The sequence below is a fragment of the Artemia franciscana genome, chromosome 1, assembly GCF_032884065.1.
Source record: "Artemia franciscana chromosome 1, ASM3288406v1, whole genome shotgun sequence".
Classification (NCBI taxonomy): Eukaryota; Metazoa; Arthropoda; class Branchiopoda; order Anostraca; family Artemiidae; genus Artemia; species Artemia franciscana.
The window spans coordinates 33,242,816-33,260,612 of NC_088863.1; the positions used below are offsets into that span (position 1 = coordinate 33,242,816).

General features: G+C 35.3%; 1 protein-coding gene across 2 annotated transcripts in view; it reads right to left on the reverse strand.

Annotated features, from left to right (window-relative positions):
* Positions 1-17,797, reverse strand: part of LOC136028885 (kelch domain-containing protein 3-like) — a 75,744-nt gene that overhangs the window by 29,836 nt on the left and 28,111 nt on the right. For both annotated transcript variants that reach the window (XM_065706842.1, XM_065706851.1), the window contains exons 3-4: positions 17,551-17,715; positions 8,115-8,302 (exon numbers count right to left, since the gene is read on the reverse strand). In XM_065706842.1, the coding sequence (XP_065562914.1) occupies positions 8,115-8,302; positions 17,551-17,715 (353 nt within the window). The remainder of the gene's footprint in view (positions 1-8,114; positions 8,303-17,550; positions 17,716-17,797) is intronic.

Here is a 17,797-nt window from a genome sequence, read left to right on the forward strand (position 1 = left end):
TAGAATAGAAAGCCTTTTGCAAAAGTGCTAACAGCTTTAGCGTAAAGAGCAAGGTATTTAGGAGGGATCTCTTCATATATAGAACAAATCTGCCAAAATTAATACTGAAAAACGTTCAGAAATTAAATTTAAAAGAATAAGTTTTTTAACTGAACGTAAAGAGCGACATTAAAACTTAAAACAAACAAAAATCATTCTATATATGAGAGGGGCTGTCCCTTCTTTAACGCCTCACTCTTTAAACTAAAGTTTTATTATTTTAAAAACTAGAGTTGTGATGAACAGTCAAATTTTAGCGTGAAGTGTGGCGTTGAGGAGAGGACAGCCCCTTTCATATCTATATATAAAAATAAGTTGTCTGTCTGTGGATGGATGGATGGATGGGTCAGGTGACGTCACCTGAAAAAACTCGATCAGGTGACGTCAAAACTGAAAAAACTAAAAAAAGGCAAAAACTACAAAAAAACTAAAAACTAATAAAAAAAATAAAAAAGCTAAAAAACTAAAAAAACTATAAAGGTAAAAACCAATAAAAAACTAAAAAAAAAACTGAAAAAACTAAAAAAAGGCAAAAACTACAAAAAAAAACAAAACTAATAAAAAAAGTAAAAAAGCTAAAAAACTAAAAAAACTAAAAAAACTAAAAAAAGGTAAAAAACTAAAAAAAATAAAAAATAAAAAAAAACTAAAAAAAAGGAAAAAACCGAAAAATAAGCTAAAATAAAGGTAAAAACCAATAAAAAACTAAAAAGAAAAAAAGGAAAAAACTAATAAATGACGACACTCAAAGAGAAAGCGACCAGGACAAAAGGAATGTTCGATTAGCAATCAACAAAGCACCGGGACACAGGGAATATAAATGACGACCGGGACACAGGGACACAACTACAACGGGGACACCGGGGGAAACAGGGGGATATAAATGACGACCGGGACAAAAAAACTAAAAAGAAAAAAAAACTTAAAACTAATAAAAAAACTAAAAAATCTAAAAATCTAAATAAGCTAAAAAAGAAAAAAAAAAGGAAAAAATGAAGGAGAAAAACAAAACTAAAAAACGAATGTATATACAGACCGGGACACCGGGATACAAATGACGACCGGGACACAGGGAATATAAATGACGACCGGGACACAGGGACACAACTACAACGGGGACACCGGGGGAAACAGGGGGATGTAAATGACGACCGGGACACCGGGACAGGGAATGGTCGATTAGCAATCACCATCAACAAAGCTCAAGGGCAATCATTAGAATCATGAGGTATAGATCTGAATACAGATTGTTTTCCCATGGACCATTATATGTTGCATGTTCAAGAGTCGGTAAACCTGACAATCTATTTATATGCAAAGACAATGGGACAGTTAAAACCATATATATATATCTATCTATATTCACAGGTGGGACATAGGGACACAACTACAATGGCGCGTAACTATTATGGCGCGTAACGACTTACGCGCGCGGGGGGGCTTGGGGGTGGCGCGAAGCGCCCCCACCAACTAGGTGTTGGGGTGGCGCGAAGCGCCACCCCAACAGCTAGTCTATATATAAAAATAAGTTGTCTGTGTGTGTGTGGGTCTGTCGGGTGACGTCATATTTGTGTGTTGACTGACGTCATGTTTTCGACTGACGAGATTACAGACCGGGACATCGGGACACAAATGACGACCGGGACACCGGCACATAGGGAATATAAATGACGACCGGGACACTCAAAGAGAAAGCGACCGGGACACAAGGAATGTTCGATTAGCAATCACCATCAACAAAGCACCGGGACACAAATGACGACCGGGACACAGGGAGTATAAATGACGACCAGGACATAAGTAAAAAAAAAAACTAAAAAAACAAAAAAAAAGGTAAAAACTACAAAAAAACTAAAAACTAATAAAAAAACTAAAAAAGCTAAAAAACTAAAAAAAATAAAAAAAGAAAAAAATAAAAAAAAGGAAAAAAATTAAAAATAAAGGAGAAAAACAAAACTAAAAAAAATATAAAAAAAAAGAAAAAAAGGGGAAAAATAAAAAAATTTATTTCATCATATACCATTTCAAAAACGAATGTATATACAGACCGGGACACCGGGACACAAATGACGACCGGGACACAGGGAATATAAATGACGACCGGGACTCAGGGACACAACTACAACGGGGACGCCGGGGGGCAGAGGGGGATATATAAATGACGATGGCGACACAGGGAATGGTCGACTAGCAATCACCATCAACAAAGCTCAAGGGCAAAAAAGGGGAAAAACACAAAAATTTATTTCATCATATACCAATTCAAAAACGAATGTATATACAGACCGGGACACCGGGACACAAATGACGACCGGGACACAGGGAATATAAATGACGACCGGGACTCAGGGACACAACTACAACGGGGACGCCGGGGGGCACAGGGGGATAAATAAATGACGACGGGGACACAGGGAATGTTCGATTAGCAATCACCATCAACAAAGCTCAAGGGCAATCATTGGAATCATGAGGTATAAGTAAAAACAACTAAAAATAGGTAAAAAACTAAAAACTAAAAAAAAGACCAATTCAAAAACGAATGTATATACAGACCGGGACACCGGGACACAAATGACGACCGGGACACTCAAAGAGAAATTACAGACTGGGACACCGGGACACAAATGACGACCGGGACACAGGGAATATAAATTACGACCGGGACACAGGGACACAACTACAACGGGGACGCCGGGGGCACAGGGGGATACATAAATGACGACGGCGATACAGGGAATGGTCGATTAGCAATCACCATCAACAAAGCTCAAGGGCAATCATTAGAATCATGAGGTATAGATCTGAATACGGATTGTTTTCCCATGGACAGTTATATGTTGCATGTTCAAGAGTCGGTAAACCTGACAATCTATTTATATGCACAGACAATGGGACAGCGAAGAATGTTGTATATTCGCAAGTTTTACGTGGTTAAAAACATATATATATAGACTAGCTGTTGGGGTGGCGCTTCGCGCCACCCCAACACCTAGTTGGTGGGGCACTTCGCGCCCCCCCCAAGCCCCCCCGCGCGCGTAAGTCGTTACGCGCCATATTAGTTACGCGCCATTGTAGTTGTGTCCCTGTGTCCCACCTGTGAATATAGATATATTTATATATGTGTTTCAAACTACGTAAAACTTGCGAATATACAACATTCTTGGCTTTCCCATTGTCTGTGCATATACAAAGCCTTATGTACTAATAATGACGTCATATGCAAACGCTCTTTTTACAAACAAACAAACATGCATACACACAACTCGTTTTAATGTAGATAGATAGATAGATAGATACAATACAAATTAACTGCGTAAAACTTGCGAATATACAACATTCTTCGCTGTCAAATTGTCGCTGCATATAAATAGATTGTCAGGTTTACCGACCCTCGAACATGCAACGTACAATTGTCCATGGGAAAAACAATCAGTATTAAGATCTATACCACATTTTTCTAATGATTGACCTTGAGCTTTGTTAATGGTGATTGCAAATGCTAATCGAATTGGGAATTGCAATCTTTTAAATTGAAAAGGCAGATCCGTTGGAATCATGGGAATGCGAGGAATAAGAACAGCCTCACCCTCAAAAGGCCCTGTCAAGATTGTGGCCTCTATTAGGTTTTCCATTGTTTTTTTTACGGCAAGTTGCGTGCCATTGCAAAGCTTTGGTGGGTTGATATTTCTTAAAAGTATTATTGGTACGCCTATTTTTAGTTGTACCACGTGTGGTGGAAACCCTGAAAGATCCACGGAATTTAAAAATTCAGATGGATAATTAACCGCTTCATTTGGTTCCAAAACTGTGTCGACTGACTTGTAAAGGACTGCCTGGTCTCGAATCTTGGACAAAACAATATTGTTGATTTCGTGGACGTCTATATTTTTGAGTGCAAGAATCGCTCTTTCACTTAGCCATTTATTATTTTTATAATTGTTTAGAATATTCGGAAATACTTTTTCAATCAATTCATTTTTGGACGTCACTAAATTACAGAAATCAGCAGGTAGTTGTATACATCCTGAAATTGAGTCTACTGGGAGCTTTCCGTTTCCAATTGCCAGCAATTGATCTGAAAATGTTTGACCAGAGTCATCATTTTGCAATCGGACACGCATATTTGTAGTTAATTTTAATGTTTTTACGTGTGCCCATAAATTAGAATTTTTCAGGCAAGCATTCATTTCGTCTGCAGGGGTTGATCTCGGTATTATAGGTAATGTCTGCCTGAAATCTCCCGCTAGCAATATTAATGTGCTGCCAAAGGGTTTCGACTTCCCTCGCAAATCTTTCAAGCATTGATCCAGAGCCTCGAGCGATTTTTTGTGTGCCATTGTGCACTCATCCCAAATAATAAGTTTGCATTGCTGCAATACTTTACCCATCCCAGATGATTTGGAAATATTGCACGTGGGAGTTTCTGTAGAATGCAAATTCAGAGGCAATTTCAAAGCGGAATGAGCAGTTCTTCCACCAGGCAGCAATGTTGCGGCTATTCCGGACGACGCAATTGCCAACGCTATATCATTTTTTGATCGAATTGATGCCAGAATCACTTTTATCACAAACGTTTTACCAGTACCTCCTGGCGCATCCAAAAAGAAAATTTTTCCAACTTTGTTATCGACACAATGCATTATCGTATCATAAATGTCTTTTTGTTCCGACGTTAACTTGGAAATGTTATTTTGTACATACGACAATAGATCACTCGTACTGTAGCTTTGTTCACGATCCAATTCTACACATGTCGAAACAGCAGCGATACGGTTAGGTGAAGGCATTCCCAAATCCTGAAGAGGTTTGTTTGCCATACGTACGCACAAATCTTCTATAATAACTAAAGTGTAGTTATAAATTTCTGATGTAAAATCAAAAGTCATATCTGACGTCTCTAACTGTTTTCGATGGAGTATATCTTCGGACATTTTTGACTTATATTTTTCCCATAACTCTGTAGGAGCTGATGGAGAGCAAATTGTTAAAATGATGCCAAACAATGCGCAAATTTGACTTGGAGTTGACGTTTCGCATGCGTCATTGATGCAGTTATCCCAGTGTTGGTCATTCTCCAATAAATTCAGAGCTTGGCATGCACTACGGTAAGTGTCATGTATAGTACCGTTTACAGTTCTCAAATACTCAAAGGATGTCGGACCGGGTACATTCGCCAAAAGCAGGCGTAGAAAGAAGCATTCATGTTGATTGGGGTGAACGGTGTAGAGTCTTCCTATCGTGGTATCTTTGAAGATGGTAGGTTGGCCGTCGACTGACTTACCCTGTTTTCGACGTTCAAAGACTTTATTTTTAGTATTCCACGTGTAATACGAAGGCACTTCAGTATACAGCAGTTTTTTTGCAAAAGAATCATTTTTGCAAAGCGAAAAGAAAGCGGTTAACTTTGTATCCGGTGGATTCAGGGCTCTTTGTTGCACGTTGGTTACCGAGAAATAAACACGTTGACCATTCTGTAAATGTACCGCTAAGTGAACAACGGCTGGACTACGTTCATGTATCGGAAATGAAAGAATTCGCCAAACAGCTTCATTACCGCTTATGTATCTTCCAGCCTGATATTGTACGATTTGGTCGATATCTTTGATTTCGGGCTGCAAGCCAAAAACTGCCATGTCACTGCCTTTGTTGACGTATTTACATATGTATTTGATTGCCTTTACGGAGTTACAGTATTCAACGTTTATGTGTGCATTAAATGTTTTTGATAATAACGGGGAATATGGAACAAACCACTGGTTATCTACTTCGATGGTGGTACCGTTACGCTTCTTTATTATTGCTATTTTACCGCCATCTTCAGTAGATCTTCTTCTATATTGTGGGTAACCATCATTGCCAGTAATTGTGTTTGATACTAAAAGTCGAGGATATTGCTTTGTGCACCTTCCTTTGGCCATGCATGGTGAATTTTCGTTCAGTGCACCGCAAGGTCCATGTATCATATTTTTTACTATAATATCATGTAACCCCTTATCGACATTTTCATCAGGTATTTCAGCGGAAATCACATCATCAATTTCGTTCGAAGTAATTTTTTTATGTAGCCAGATTAGTATATGTGCGTGTGGCAAACCTCGTTTTTGCCATTCCACTGAGTACATCCAGCATCGCACTGACCCAAACACTTCAAGTTTTACTATGTAGTTTATCAGTGATTTCAACTTTTGCCGGAAGACACGGGCCGTAATGTCATGTCTATGAACCGCCGATTGTTCTTGAAGTAAAAGCTGCTGTATCTCGTCCCAAGATTGATTACATGTAAATGTAATAAATAAATCTGGACGACCATAGAGACGAACATACGCAATAGCATCTTGAGCATATTCATGCATATGACGGGGACTGCCAGCATATGACGAAGGTAAAATTGTTAATCTTCCCACGTTTGTGGTATTACCGTCATTTACAGCTGCATCTCGCAAATGAATGTATTGTTCAGAGCGGAGCTTGGTCTGATTCAGGCGGATATATAGCAAACGTTCTGATTCAATTTTAGCATACATATCAACGACGTATTGGTGAAACAATTCACGGCATTTTAAAATATAATTTTCTTCATCCTGCCGAATCATTAGTCTATAGGAATAATAATGCATTGCACTGCATTTCTTATTCATTTCTTTGTTAGTGGCTGGATTCATCAATTTAATATTAAAGTGATAGCCGTCGGCTCCATCCCAAAAAATGATAGGATATTGTAGGGCATCGTAGCATCGATGAGTTTCAGCAATTCTTAACAACTGAGCGTTTCGCTTATGAAGAATAATATCTCGAGGTAAAAACTGATCACCGACCATAACGATTGCCACTTCGTCGATAGTTGGAGCATTGTATCTACGCACATGTTGGCCAGGAGGCGTTTTGTCAGCGGAAATAACAATTTCATGCGTATCAGTAGGCATCAAATCGATGGCTGTTTTGAACAGACGCACTAAATTATTATTTTCGTGGAAAAGACGTTGCGATTGGGAAACGATTGTCCTTTCAACTTTGGGAGAAATTTTGCAACGTGCATTCAATTCAGAATTTCTATCACTGATGAAGTACAATTGTAAAAAATTATGATTCTCGCCTGAGAATGGTAGAAGGGACCCTGCTCTATGATAAATTTGCCCTTTTACTTTGAAAGTAGACATAAATTGATCTATCCACGATCTTCTTACAATTAAAAATTTGTCTTTGAACGATTTTCTTAAATACTTTTAATGACGTCATCGTCATAACAAACATGACGACAACTAACTTCATGACAACATGATGACAAGACGTCACTCGACAGACAGACACATCCACAGACAACTTATTTTTATATATATATATAATATATATAATATATATATATATATATATATATATATATATATATATATATATATATATATATATATATATATATATATATATATATATATTAGTTACGCGCCATATATATATATATATATATATATATATATATATATATATATATATATATATATATATATATATATATATATATATATATATATATATATATATATATATATATATATATATATATATATGGCGCGTAACTAATATGGCGCGTAACGACTTACGCGCACGGGGGGCTTGGAGGGGCGCGAAGCGCCGCCCCAACAGCTAGTATATATATATATATATATATATATATATATATATATATATATATATATATATATATATATATATATATATATATATATATATATATATATATATATATATATATATATATATATATATATATATATATATATATATATATATATATATATATATATATATATATATATATATATATATATAAGGAAACTTACTTAAAGAAGTCGTTTGGTCAAAACCAAACTTAATTAGCAGAAGTAGCTAGAGCCTTAAGTGTCGTTTCTGGAGGAGGCGAAACAAAAAAGTCATAATGATACCTGCCACAAGAATAGCTCGGATTGATGTAAATGGTAAAAAAGAACCATTATAGCCATGTAGTGTACCTGTACAACATATTAAGCAACTAAGAGAAAAAATTGAGGAAGTCTTTATGTAAGCAGACTACTTACTCCAGTTACTAAAGTTCTCCATGTCATGCTCGGTATATGAAGGGTCCATATGTCTGTTGAGTATTCATCTTCATCACTATCGAAACCCCCAAAAATGTACATCGTATCATCAATGAGAGTAGCTGTGTGACCATCCCTACCTGAAGGTGTATAGCCGTGTGTAGTTGGTTCATTCCAAGTAATATTTTCTGAAAAACAAACAGTGCAATATAGTGTATATATATATATATATATATATATATATATATATATATATATATATATATATATATATATATATATATATATATATATATATATATATATATATATATATATATATATATATATATATATATGTTATCGTGAATGTCCGAAATCTAGTTAATATCGACATTCACCCGTGAATGTTCGAAATTCCCTTTTCTCTGCTTGGTTTAATTAACTTTGCGAGTCAGCTTTTTCAGTCTTATGTAAGCTATGATGGTAAGAGTCAAAGTTAGTAGACGTTAGGTTATGTTAGTTTACGTTAAGTAACTTTAGGTTATGTTAAATTTGGTTCTAAATATCAGAAATGGGTTAAAAACCTATCCTAACCCAAACTTAAACCACCTAACCTAATCTATAGTAATCTAGCCTGTCATCATAAAAACTTACATTAAATTGAAGTTTTACTGGTTACGCTTACTAAATCTAAGAAGTAAAAAAAGGTATTTTGGACATTCACCGGTAAATTTCGACATTTACTAATTTGCAGACATTAAAGGTAGGCTTCTATATATGGATTCTCAATTTCGCTTGTCTTCTAAACGCTGACAATTTGAGCCTTTACTTTATCTCATGAAGTCCAAATGGACCTTAAATTAGAAGTTGTGCTTATGCAAAATTATGTTTTTTATTGGAACTTTAACGTTTGCATCAGCTTGTCTTTTGTCATTATGAACCGACATATCACAGCACCTTTGTTTCTACTATTTGTTCAGGTTGTGGGACAAAAACTGTTTCTTTTGCCTCGTTAAGCTTTTTGTCGTTATGAAAGACATATCACCAAACCTTTGTTTCTTTTAATTGTTCAAATGGTGGGACAAAGTATTTTTTTTCCAACGATTTATCAAGTCCAGGTTATTGACTTTCAAAGGTACAGTAGACATTGAAGACCACCTTTGTTTTTTTGAATTGTTTCACCAGGTGGTGGGACAGAAACTTCTTCTTTTGTCTCAGCTTCTCTTTTGTCTTTATGATAGACATATTGCCGAACACTTTCAAAGGTATAATAGGCATTGATGACCTTTTCCACAACAAAATTCAGAACCCAATCATCATCGCTATCATTTTCAATTTGTTTGGTTCGTTTTATCTCGGCTTCGTCTTTCGTCATTATGAAATACATATCGTCGAATCTTTGTTTTTTTTTTTTAACAAAGGTATGGTAGGCATTGATGACCTTATCCATGTCACAAACCCAAGCCCAATCATCATCACTATCATTTTCAATTTTGGCACGTTTTGATTCTCGATGTCCAGGTTGATTTTCATCGACTCGCGCACATGCTCGGTGTCGCATATCTTCTAATCACGTGTGTCTTTGCTCATTATTTTCATTTTGACTTACTCATTAGCTCGTTGTCGCATGTCTTCTGACCAGATGTGTCTTTGCTCTTCATTTACATTTTTGACACGCCACCACTGTTCTTCTAGCCGCATGTGTATTTGCTCTTCATTTTCATTTTTGACTCGCTCACATGCTCGATGTCGCATGTCTTCTAACCACGCGTGTCTGCTCTTCATTTTCATTTTTGACACGCTCTAATTGTCGTTTTTGCATATCTTCTAACCGCCCATGTCTTTGATTACTTCAGAAAATTTAGCAAGTGGTCTTTGCTTTAGCTGCCCGTATTGGTGTTGCAGCAATTGATGGTGCAAATTTTCGTTTTTTGGGCCTTCCAACATACATTATATGATATAGATAACCGATGCGTTGGAAACTCAACAATCTTATTTATGATATGCATAGCCTTATATAAGAAAACACTTATATAATTTCATAAGAAGTGCTTATACGATGTACTAGCATAGTCGTCATTTCAAAAACCAAAATTAAGGCTTTTAACGAATTTTCTCAGACTTCTGACCCATCTAGATAGTTTTTTTTTTATCGAGAATATCCCAAGATACCAATTTCGACAAAAAAAAAATTGGAGCCGTTCGATGCACTGCATTGATGTCAATGATATCATGCACTGAAGCCATTTGGAGAGGTGGCAGCAGGTGTGTATACGATTGAATTTCAAAAACGTGGGTTATCAGCTATTCATTTGCTATTGATCATGAGTTCTTGTGATCGAACCCGTAAACCAGTCAAAATTGATAATCTTATCGAGAAGTAAAGATAAAGGTAAAGAAAAAGTTGACCTCCAATAAAGGTCAACTTGGATATACTGTTCAATAGGACATATATTTTCACTTCGACCTGCATTCGCGACAATATACAAATTACAAGCCCAAACTTTCGAATTTGTTGGCGCCGACTTCGTACTCCTGTTTTTAATCATGACATGTTGTACGAGACATATTCTAGTGTTAAAAAACAACGTAACTTGAAAATTCTGCTACCAATTAAAAACGAACGACGAACATATAATGCTATGTGGAAGGAGGGATTGCTAACTGTCAACAAAACTTCGTATTGTTAGAATTATGTGCCTTTTAAAAATCAATTAAAGGAGCAATAATTGTGTGCATATATAATTATATATTTTTCCTCGAAATCGATTGCACAGCTTTTTTTTTCTGAAAACCAGCACATTGACATTTCTGGCCATAAGAAGGACCTAAATAGTGACAAATTTAGGAAAGAATAAATATTTTTCCCAATGTGGTTGTATCGAGCCTATGGTGACACCAGGACATCAAGAAGAAGTTTGCATTGTCTGCGGTACATTGTATATATTGATTCTGTACGCGTGGTGAAGCCACCGTTCTATACATTTAAAGAGCATAAATTACGTCCTTTTCCCCGAAGAGTGGTCGCATAGTTTTTACTATAGATGACGGATTCGAATTATACAAGATGACAAACGACTCAAGCATCTAAAGAAAAACGCATGGAACCAAGAACAGTAAAAATCACATTGAATTGCAAAAGAAAATGCTGCAAAACCAAATCTACTGTTAGAAAACAAAGCAAAATTACAACGGAATGAAGAAGTGGGTTTATTTAGCGTGCGTGTGTTTGTGAAGGATAGAAAGGAAGAAAAAAAAAATTTAATTCACACCAGTATTAAAATTTTTTAGAGAAATTACCGATCTTTCACCCTTGAACGAAGGCGTGTTTATTTTAGCGTCTGCAAAGGTCCAAAGGAAAAATAAAATGAGCCCACAATTGAATTTCCTAACCGCCCAGGCGGTTAGGAAACCCACCCTGGAATGGAATGAAGTTATCTTGGCGCCTATGGAGGATAAAAAGAAAGAAGAATTAAACCCATGTGAGCTCACGTAAGAATTTCTTAACTCAACTAAAATTGCTGATTTGTCACCATGTGACTCGAAACTAAAGGATAGAACGATGATTATGCCAATACGTAATTCAAATATTTCAGAAAGCATAGACATTTAAAAATTCGTGGCTGTTACTGAATTATACAACAACGCAACTAAAGAAAAATATACCGACTGGGGAAAAGCTGGAAAAGAAGTTTTTCTGTATCTAAGACGTCATACGACATTACAGATGATTTTAAATGAATCTACAGCTATAGTAAAAGGCATGGAAAATTTTCTGAGGTAATGAACAACGAAAATGAAGCGCAAAAGAGACCTGCGACTACAAGACATGCGTCAACAAGCATCACAAAAAATTCCAAATAAAAATAATGAACAACAAAATTTGCGATATAAAAAAAAACAGTGATGATCAAACTGAATCGTAAATGAAAGCTATCGTTAGAAGAGACGCAATAATGAAGAATCACAACAATTCCCAGAAAAAAAGAAATCCAATAAAAGCGATGGTGCATGAACAGGAAGGAGGAATTGAAATCAAACCAGAATTTCTTAATTCAAGTGAAACAGGTGATTCGCTCATGACTTAAAACCAAAGAATAACGCAAAATTAAAGAATTAAAGAATAACGTATTGGTTATATATATATATATATATATATATATATATATATATATATATATATATATATATATATATATATATATATATATATATATATATATATATATATATATTATATATCCGTTAGAACTTTTTTGGAAGAAAAAACCATGCGAGTCGCTTCATTTATACACATTTCAAGAGCAAAATTTATTTGAATTTTCCCCTAGAGTGGTCGTATCGTTTCTAGCATATAAAAGGCATGCAAAATTACACAAGATGAGAAATTGGCCTGAACAGTTAAAAGAAAAAGGCATAGAACAAATAACGGCAAAAATCAAATTGAATTACAAACGAAAATATTGCTCAACGAAATCTGCAGTTAGTAGAAAAAGCAAAATTACAATGGAATGAAGGAACGTGCTAGTTTAGCTTGCTCGATTCTGTGAAGGATACACAGGAAGGATGGAATGAATTCACGCTAGAACTACTTAATTCAATTGAAGCAAATAGTTCTAGCAGTTCTTTGATTTTTACAGTTTTAAGTAGTTCTTTGATTTTCCCCTTAGAATGAAGAAGTATTATTTTAGCGTCTGCAAAGATACACAGAAAGGAGAAAAAGAACCCAAGTCCAAGCGTCTAAACCACCCTGGAATAGAATAAAGTTATTTTGGCGTCCGGGAAAGGATAAACAGGAAAGGGGTATTGAATTCATGCCAGAAAAAAAACATGTGAAAGACGTTATTATACATTTATTTACATTCAAAGAGCATAATTATATCGTTTTTCCCCAGGGGTGATCGTATAGTTTTTAGTATCTATGACGGATGTAACATTGCAAAATTTGACAACTCAAAACAGCTAAGAATAATGCATGGAACAAGAAACAACAAAAATCACATAAAATTGCAAACGAAAAAGTTGCACAAGGAAATCTGCGGTTAGAAGACAAAGTAAAATTTTAATGGAACGAAGAAACGCCAACCTAAATATTTCTTTGTTCTTCAGTCTCGCTTATCATTACTTCAGACATTTTTCAATGTCATTTACACGAGCTTCTCGGATTGGTCTTGTCACATGGTCTAGGTTGTTCATTTACATGTTGTTCTATGGACGTCCTCTTGATCTTGTGCCAATTATACGTATACATATATACGGCTGCCAAAGGTTAATTGAGTCAAAATTAGGGACTTCAGAATTTTTTTTCCCTCTTTTGCGACCGTTTCCTCACATTCTATCATATTTGATGATTGAGTCAAGTCTGAGTTCTAACAACAATTTCTACTAAGGTCTAAACTTTTGGATTTATTTTTTCAGGTTTTGAATTGTTGTAATCCCTTGTCAAAATATCTACAAATATTTTTGCATTTATCAGTTTTGTGCTTTTTAAGCAACTTAATGTAAACTCCATGCATGAAAATCTTTAATTTTTTCAAATAAGAGTGACAAGTGTCACAACGTTATTGCAATACCGATATATTTAAAAATGACACACCTCACATAATTTTTATTCCGAAATTAAGACCCTTAAAGAATTTTCTCGAACTTCTGACCAATCTAGATCGATTTTTTAAGCCAGAACATCTCAGGATACAAATTTTCACGAAAAACCAAAACTCTAACGAAATTTTGATACCAATAGATATATCAAAAGAATCAGAGATTTATGCTTATTTCAAATATATAAGTTTCAATAAGTTTAATCATACCTGTCAAAGGATACGAGCCTGAGAAAATCACACCATCAAATTCAGCGTATCAGATAACCCTACTGCAGAAGTTTAAAGCGTCTATTTAAGAAAATGTGAAATTTTGTATTTTCTGCCAGAAGAAAGATCACGGATGCGTGTTTATTGTTGTTTTTTTTTTGTCCACGGACGATCGTGTCGACCCAGTGGTCCTAGAACATTGTGAAAGAGCTCATTTGAAAGGAAATTATAAGTTCTTGTTTTTTTTAAATGACCAAAAAAATTGGATGGCAACTAGGCCCCCTCCCACGTCCCTTTTCCCCAAAATCGTCCGATCAAAATTTTGAGATAGCCATTTTGTTCAGCAACTATGCCTCAGGGGATATCATGACCTTCCCCCCTGGGGAAAGGTCTTTTAAGTTTCAAAATTTGCCTTTTGTCTACTTATAGGATTTGTTATTGGGAAGTATGCATACATATTTCGAGGGGCGGGGGGATTTTTCGCTGGTGAGATTTTCCACGGGGGTAATTTTTCATGGGGAGGGAAGTTTCCAAGGGGTTAATTTTTCACGGGAAATTTTACACCGGGGAACTTTGTCAGAATTGCTATACGAAATTCTTCTTAAATTCTTCGAAATTCTTCGTCTTGCTTTCTCTTTTCCGTCTCAACTTTATGCGTGGAAATGTTAAGGGTAATTGTCCGAGGTAATTTTTCACCAGGATTGAATTGTCTATAGAATAAACCCTTGGGGAGGAGGGATTTTTCCGTGGAGGAATAGCCAGATTTCCTGGCATTATTTAAAAAACGATTCGAAATTAAGTATAAAAAACTAGTTTTTTCAACTAAAAGTAAGCAATATTAAAACTTAAATCGAACAGAAATTATTACGTATATGGGGAGGTTACTCCTCCACAAGACCTCGCTCTCTGCGCTAAAGTCTGAATTCTGTCCCAATCCTTTAAGAACAATTCCTGAAACACCATTTTCGTTTAGTTAGAACAAAAAAAGCTTTAAGCACTAAAAACTTCAGCGTAAAGAGAGAGGTGTTTTGGAGAAGTGCCCCCCTCACATACGTAATAATTTCTGTTTGTTTTAAGTTTTAATATTGCTCCTTACTTTCAGTTGAAAAAACTGTTTTTTATTTATTTAATAGTTCTGCAAGACTGAGAACCGTCTATCATTCCCTATTGTCGAGTTTCCAATACTCGTGAATTAAGTGCTTCCTTAGAAAATATTATTTTATTGCATCACCAAATTTGGCCTCATTGTAAAAGAGTCACTGCTTTCTTCAATGTAATATAATTTTAGCGACGACACTGATACACAAACACACCTAGTAACTGATATAGTTACACAAAATTATAAATACACTTTTAAATACACGCACAAATTATCATTAAAAAAAATAATTCTATGCTGTTACAAATTTACAATGTACTTTTAAAATCTAGAGAAAAAACAGAACTACATATGCTTCCTTACCGCCATAACGTAAAGTAGAAATGAAATCTTAATTTTGTTTAAGTAGTAGTAATGAGCAAGGTAAAACCGTCATTTCTGACTACTGAAACGGTTTTTGTCAGATTAAAATATAGCTTACCTAAAATGTAAGATAACTGAGCCTGGTATCAGAGAATCAGAAGCGATGTTCCTTATAACTTATTTAATAAAAAAACAAAACAAGTCTTTTAACTGCAAGTAAGGAGCGATATTAAAACTTAAAACGAACAGAAATTATTCCGTGTATGAAAGGGGGTCGTCCCCTCCTCAACGCCTCGCTCTTTACGCTAAAGTTTGACTCTTCCTCCCAATTCTACTGTTTAAAACAATAAAAAAAACTTTAGCGTAAAGAGCGAGGCGTTGAGGAGGGGACGACCCCTTTAATATACGGAATAATTTCTGTTCGTTCTAAGTTTTAACGTCGCTCCTTACTTCCAGTTAAAAAAACTTGTTTTTTGTTTAATTTCTGAACGTTTTTTTAATTAATGCATGTTTTGAATTTGGCTCACCTCAAATGAATAACTAAAATGAAATTTGCATATTATTTTTTTTCTAAATGGCTTTCTCATAGTTTTGATCGGACGATTTTGATAAAAAAAAGGAGTGGGGAGGAGGCCTAATTGCACTGCTATTTTTGGTTAATTAAAAAGGCAACTAGAAATTTTTTTTACAAACGCTTTTGTTAGTAATAAATATATGTAACTTACGAATTAACTTACCTACCGAAATTCTATATTTGTGTATTTTTATTTCGTATATGAGGGCGTTCTCCCGTTCGTCAATGCCTCGGTCTTTACATTAAAGCTTCAATTTGGTTATTCTTTAAGAATGACCCCAGAATCACAAAGGCCATAAAACAAATGGCTGGAATTACTAAAAAATACTTTAGCATAAAGAGTGAGGTATTGTGGAGGAAAAAAAACCCTTATATACGTAAGAATTTCTGTTCGTTTTAGGTTCTAATGCTGCTGCTCCTTTCTTCCACCTGAAAAAACTTTTTTTTTATTTATTTTCTCATTGTTTTTTTTTACAATGCTGGAAAATCCTGCGGCCCATTCATGGAAATTTTCTTTCCTCGTGATAAATTCCTCCATGGAAAGATCCTACCACGTAATCCCCTCCCCCGACCACCCTATAACGTGAAAAAGTCCCCTGAAAACGTCTGTACATGTCCCGATAACCGTTACTATATGTAAACAATGGTCAAAGTTTGTAACTTGCAGCCCCTCCCCAGGGGACTGTGGGGGATTAAGTCTTCCCGAAAGACATAATTATTATGGTTTTCGACTATGCTGAACAAAATGGTTATCTAAAAATTTTGATCCAGTGAATTTGGGAAAAAACGAGCGTGGGAGGGGGCCTAGGTGCCCTCCAATTTTTTTGGTCACTTAAAAAAGGCACTAGAACTTTTGATTTCAGTTAGAATGAGCCCTCTTGCGACATTCTAAGACCCCTGGATCGATACGATCCCCCATGGGGAAAAGAAAATAAAAAAAAATAAATAAAAAATAAACACGCATCCATGATCTGTCTTCTGGGAAAAAATACAAAATTCCAATTTTTTGTAGATAGGAGCATGAAACTTCTACTGTAGGGTTATCTGATACGCTGAATCTGTTGGTGTGATTTTCGTTAATATACTTTAAATTTTAGTGGGTGTTTCGCCCTATTTTCTAAAATGAGTTAAATTTTCTCAGGCTCGTAACTTTTGATGGGTGAAATTAAACTTGATGAAACTTACATATTTAGGATCAGCGCAAAACGATCCTTTTAATGTAATTACTATTATCAAAATCCCATTTTTTAGAGTTTTGGTTACTATTGAGGCGGGTCGCTCCTTACTACAAGTCGTTAACACGAACTGTTTGACTATGATATTACCGTGAACTAACGCCAGGAGAATAAGAATAAAACCTGAATAAAAATACGATTCTTTTATGTAATTACTGTTATCAAAATCCCATTTTTTAGAGTTTCGGTTACTATTGAGGCGGGTCGCTCCTTACTACAGTTCGTTACCACGAACTGTTTGACTATGATATTATCGTGAACTAACGCCAGGAGAATAAGAATAAAAGATTAAAAAATACACAAATTTTTCTGTTTTCACAGCTCAACTTTAATGGACTAAGAAGAATGAGCAAAATAAACTTAAAGAATCTACCTAAATCAAATGTATATAATGTGCTGCAAGCTTCAGCTTCGTTTCTTCCTCCCCAGAGTACAGCCTTATTGTTGTATCTTATGACTGTATGACCGAACCTTTGACATGGTAGACTTCTCCCTTCAATCTGATGCTTTGTATTCAAAGCTGACCAACGATAAGTATCTGTGGAACAACAACTGGGTCAAACTTCAAGGAAGTAATATTTTCATTGTTATAATACACAGTATAAAAACAACAATTTATT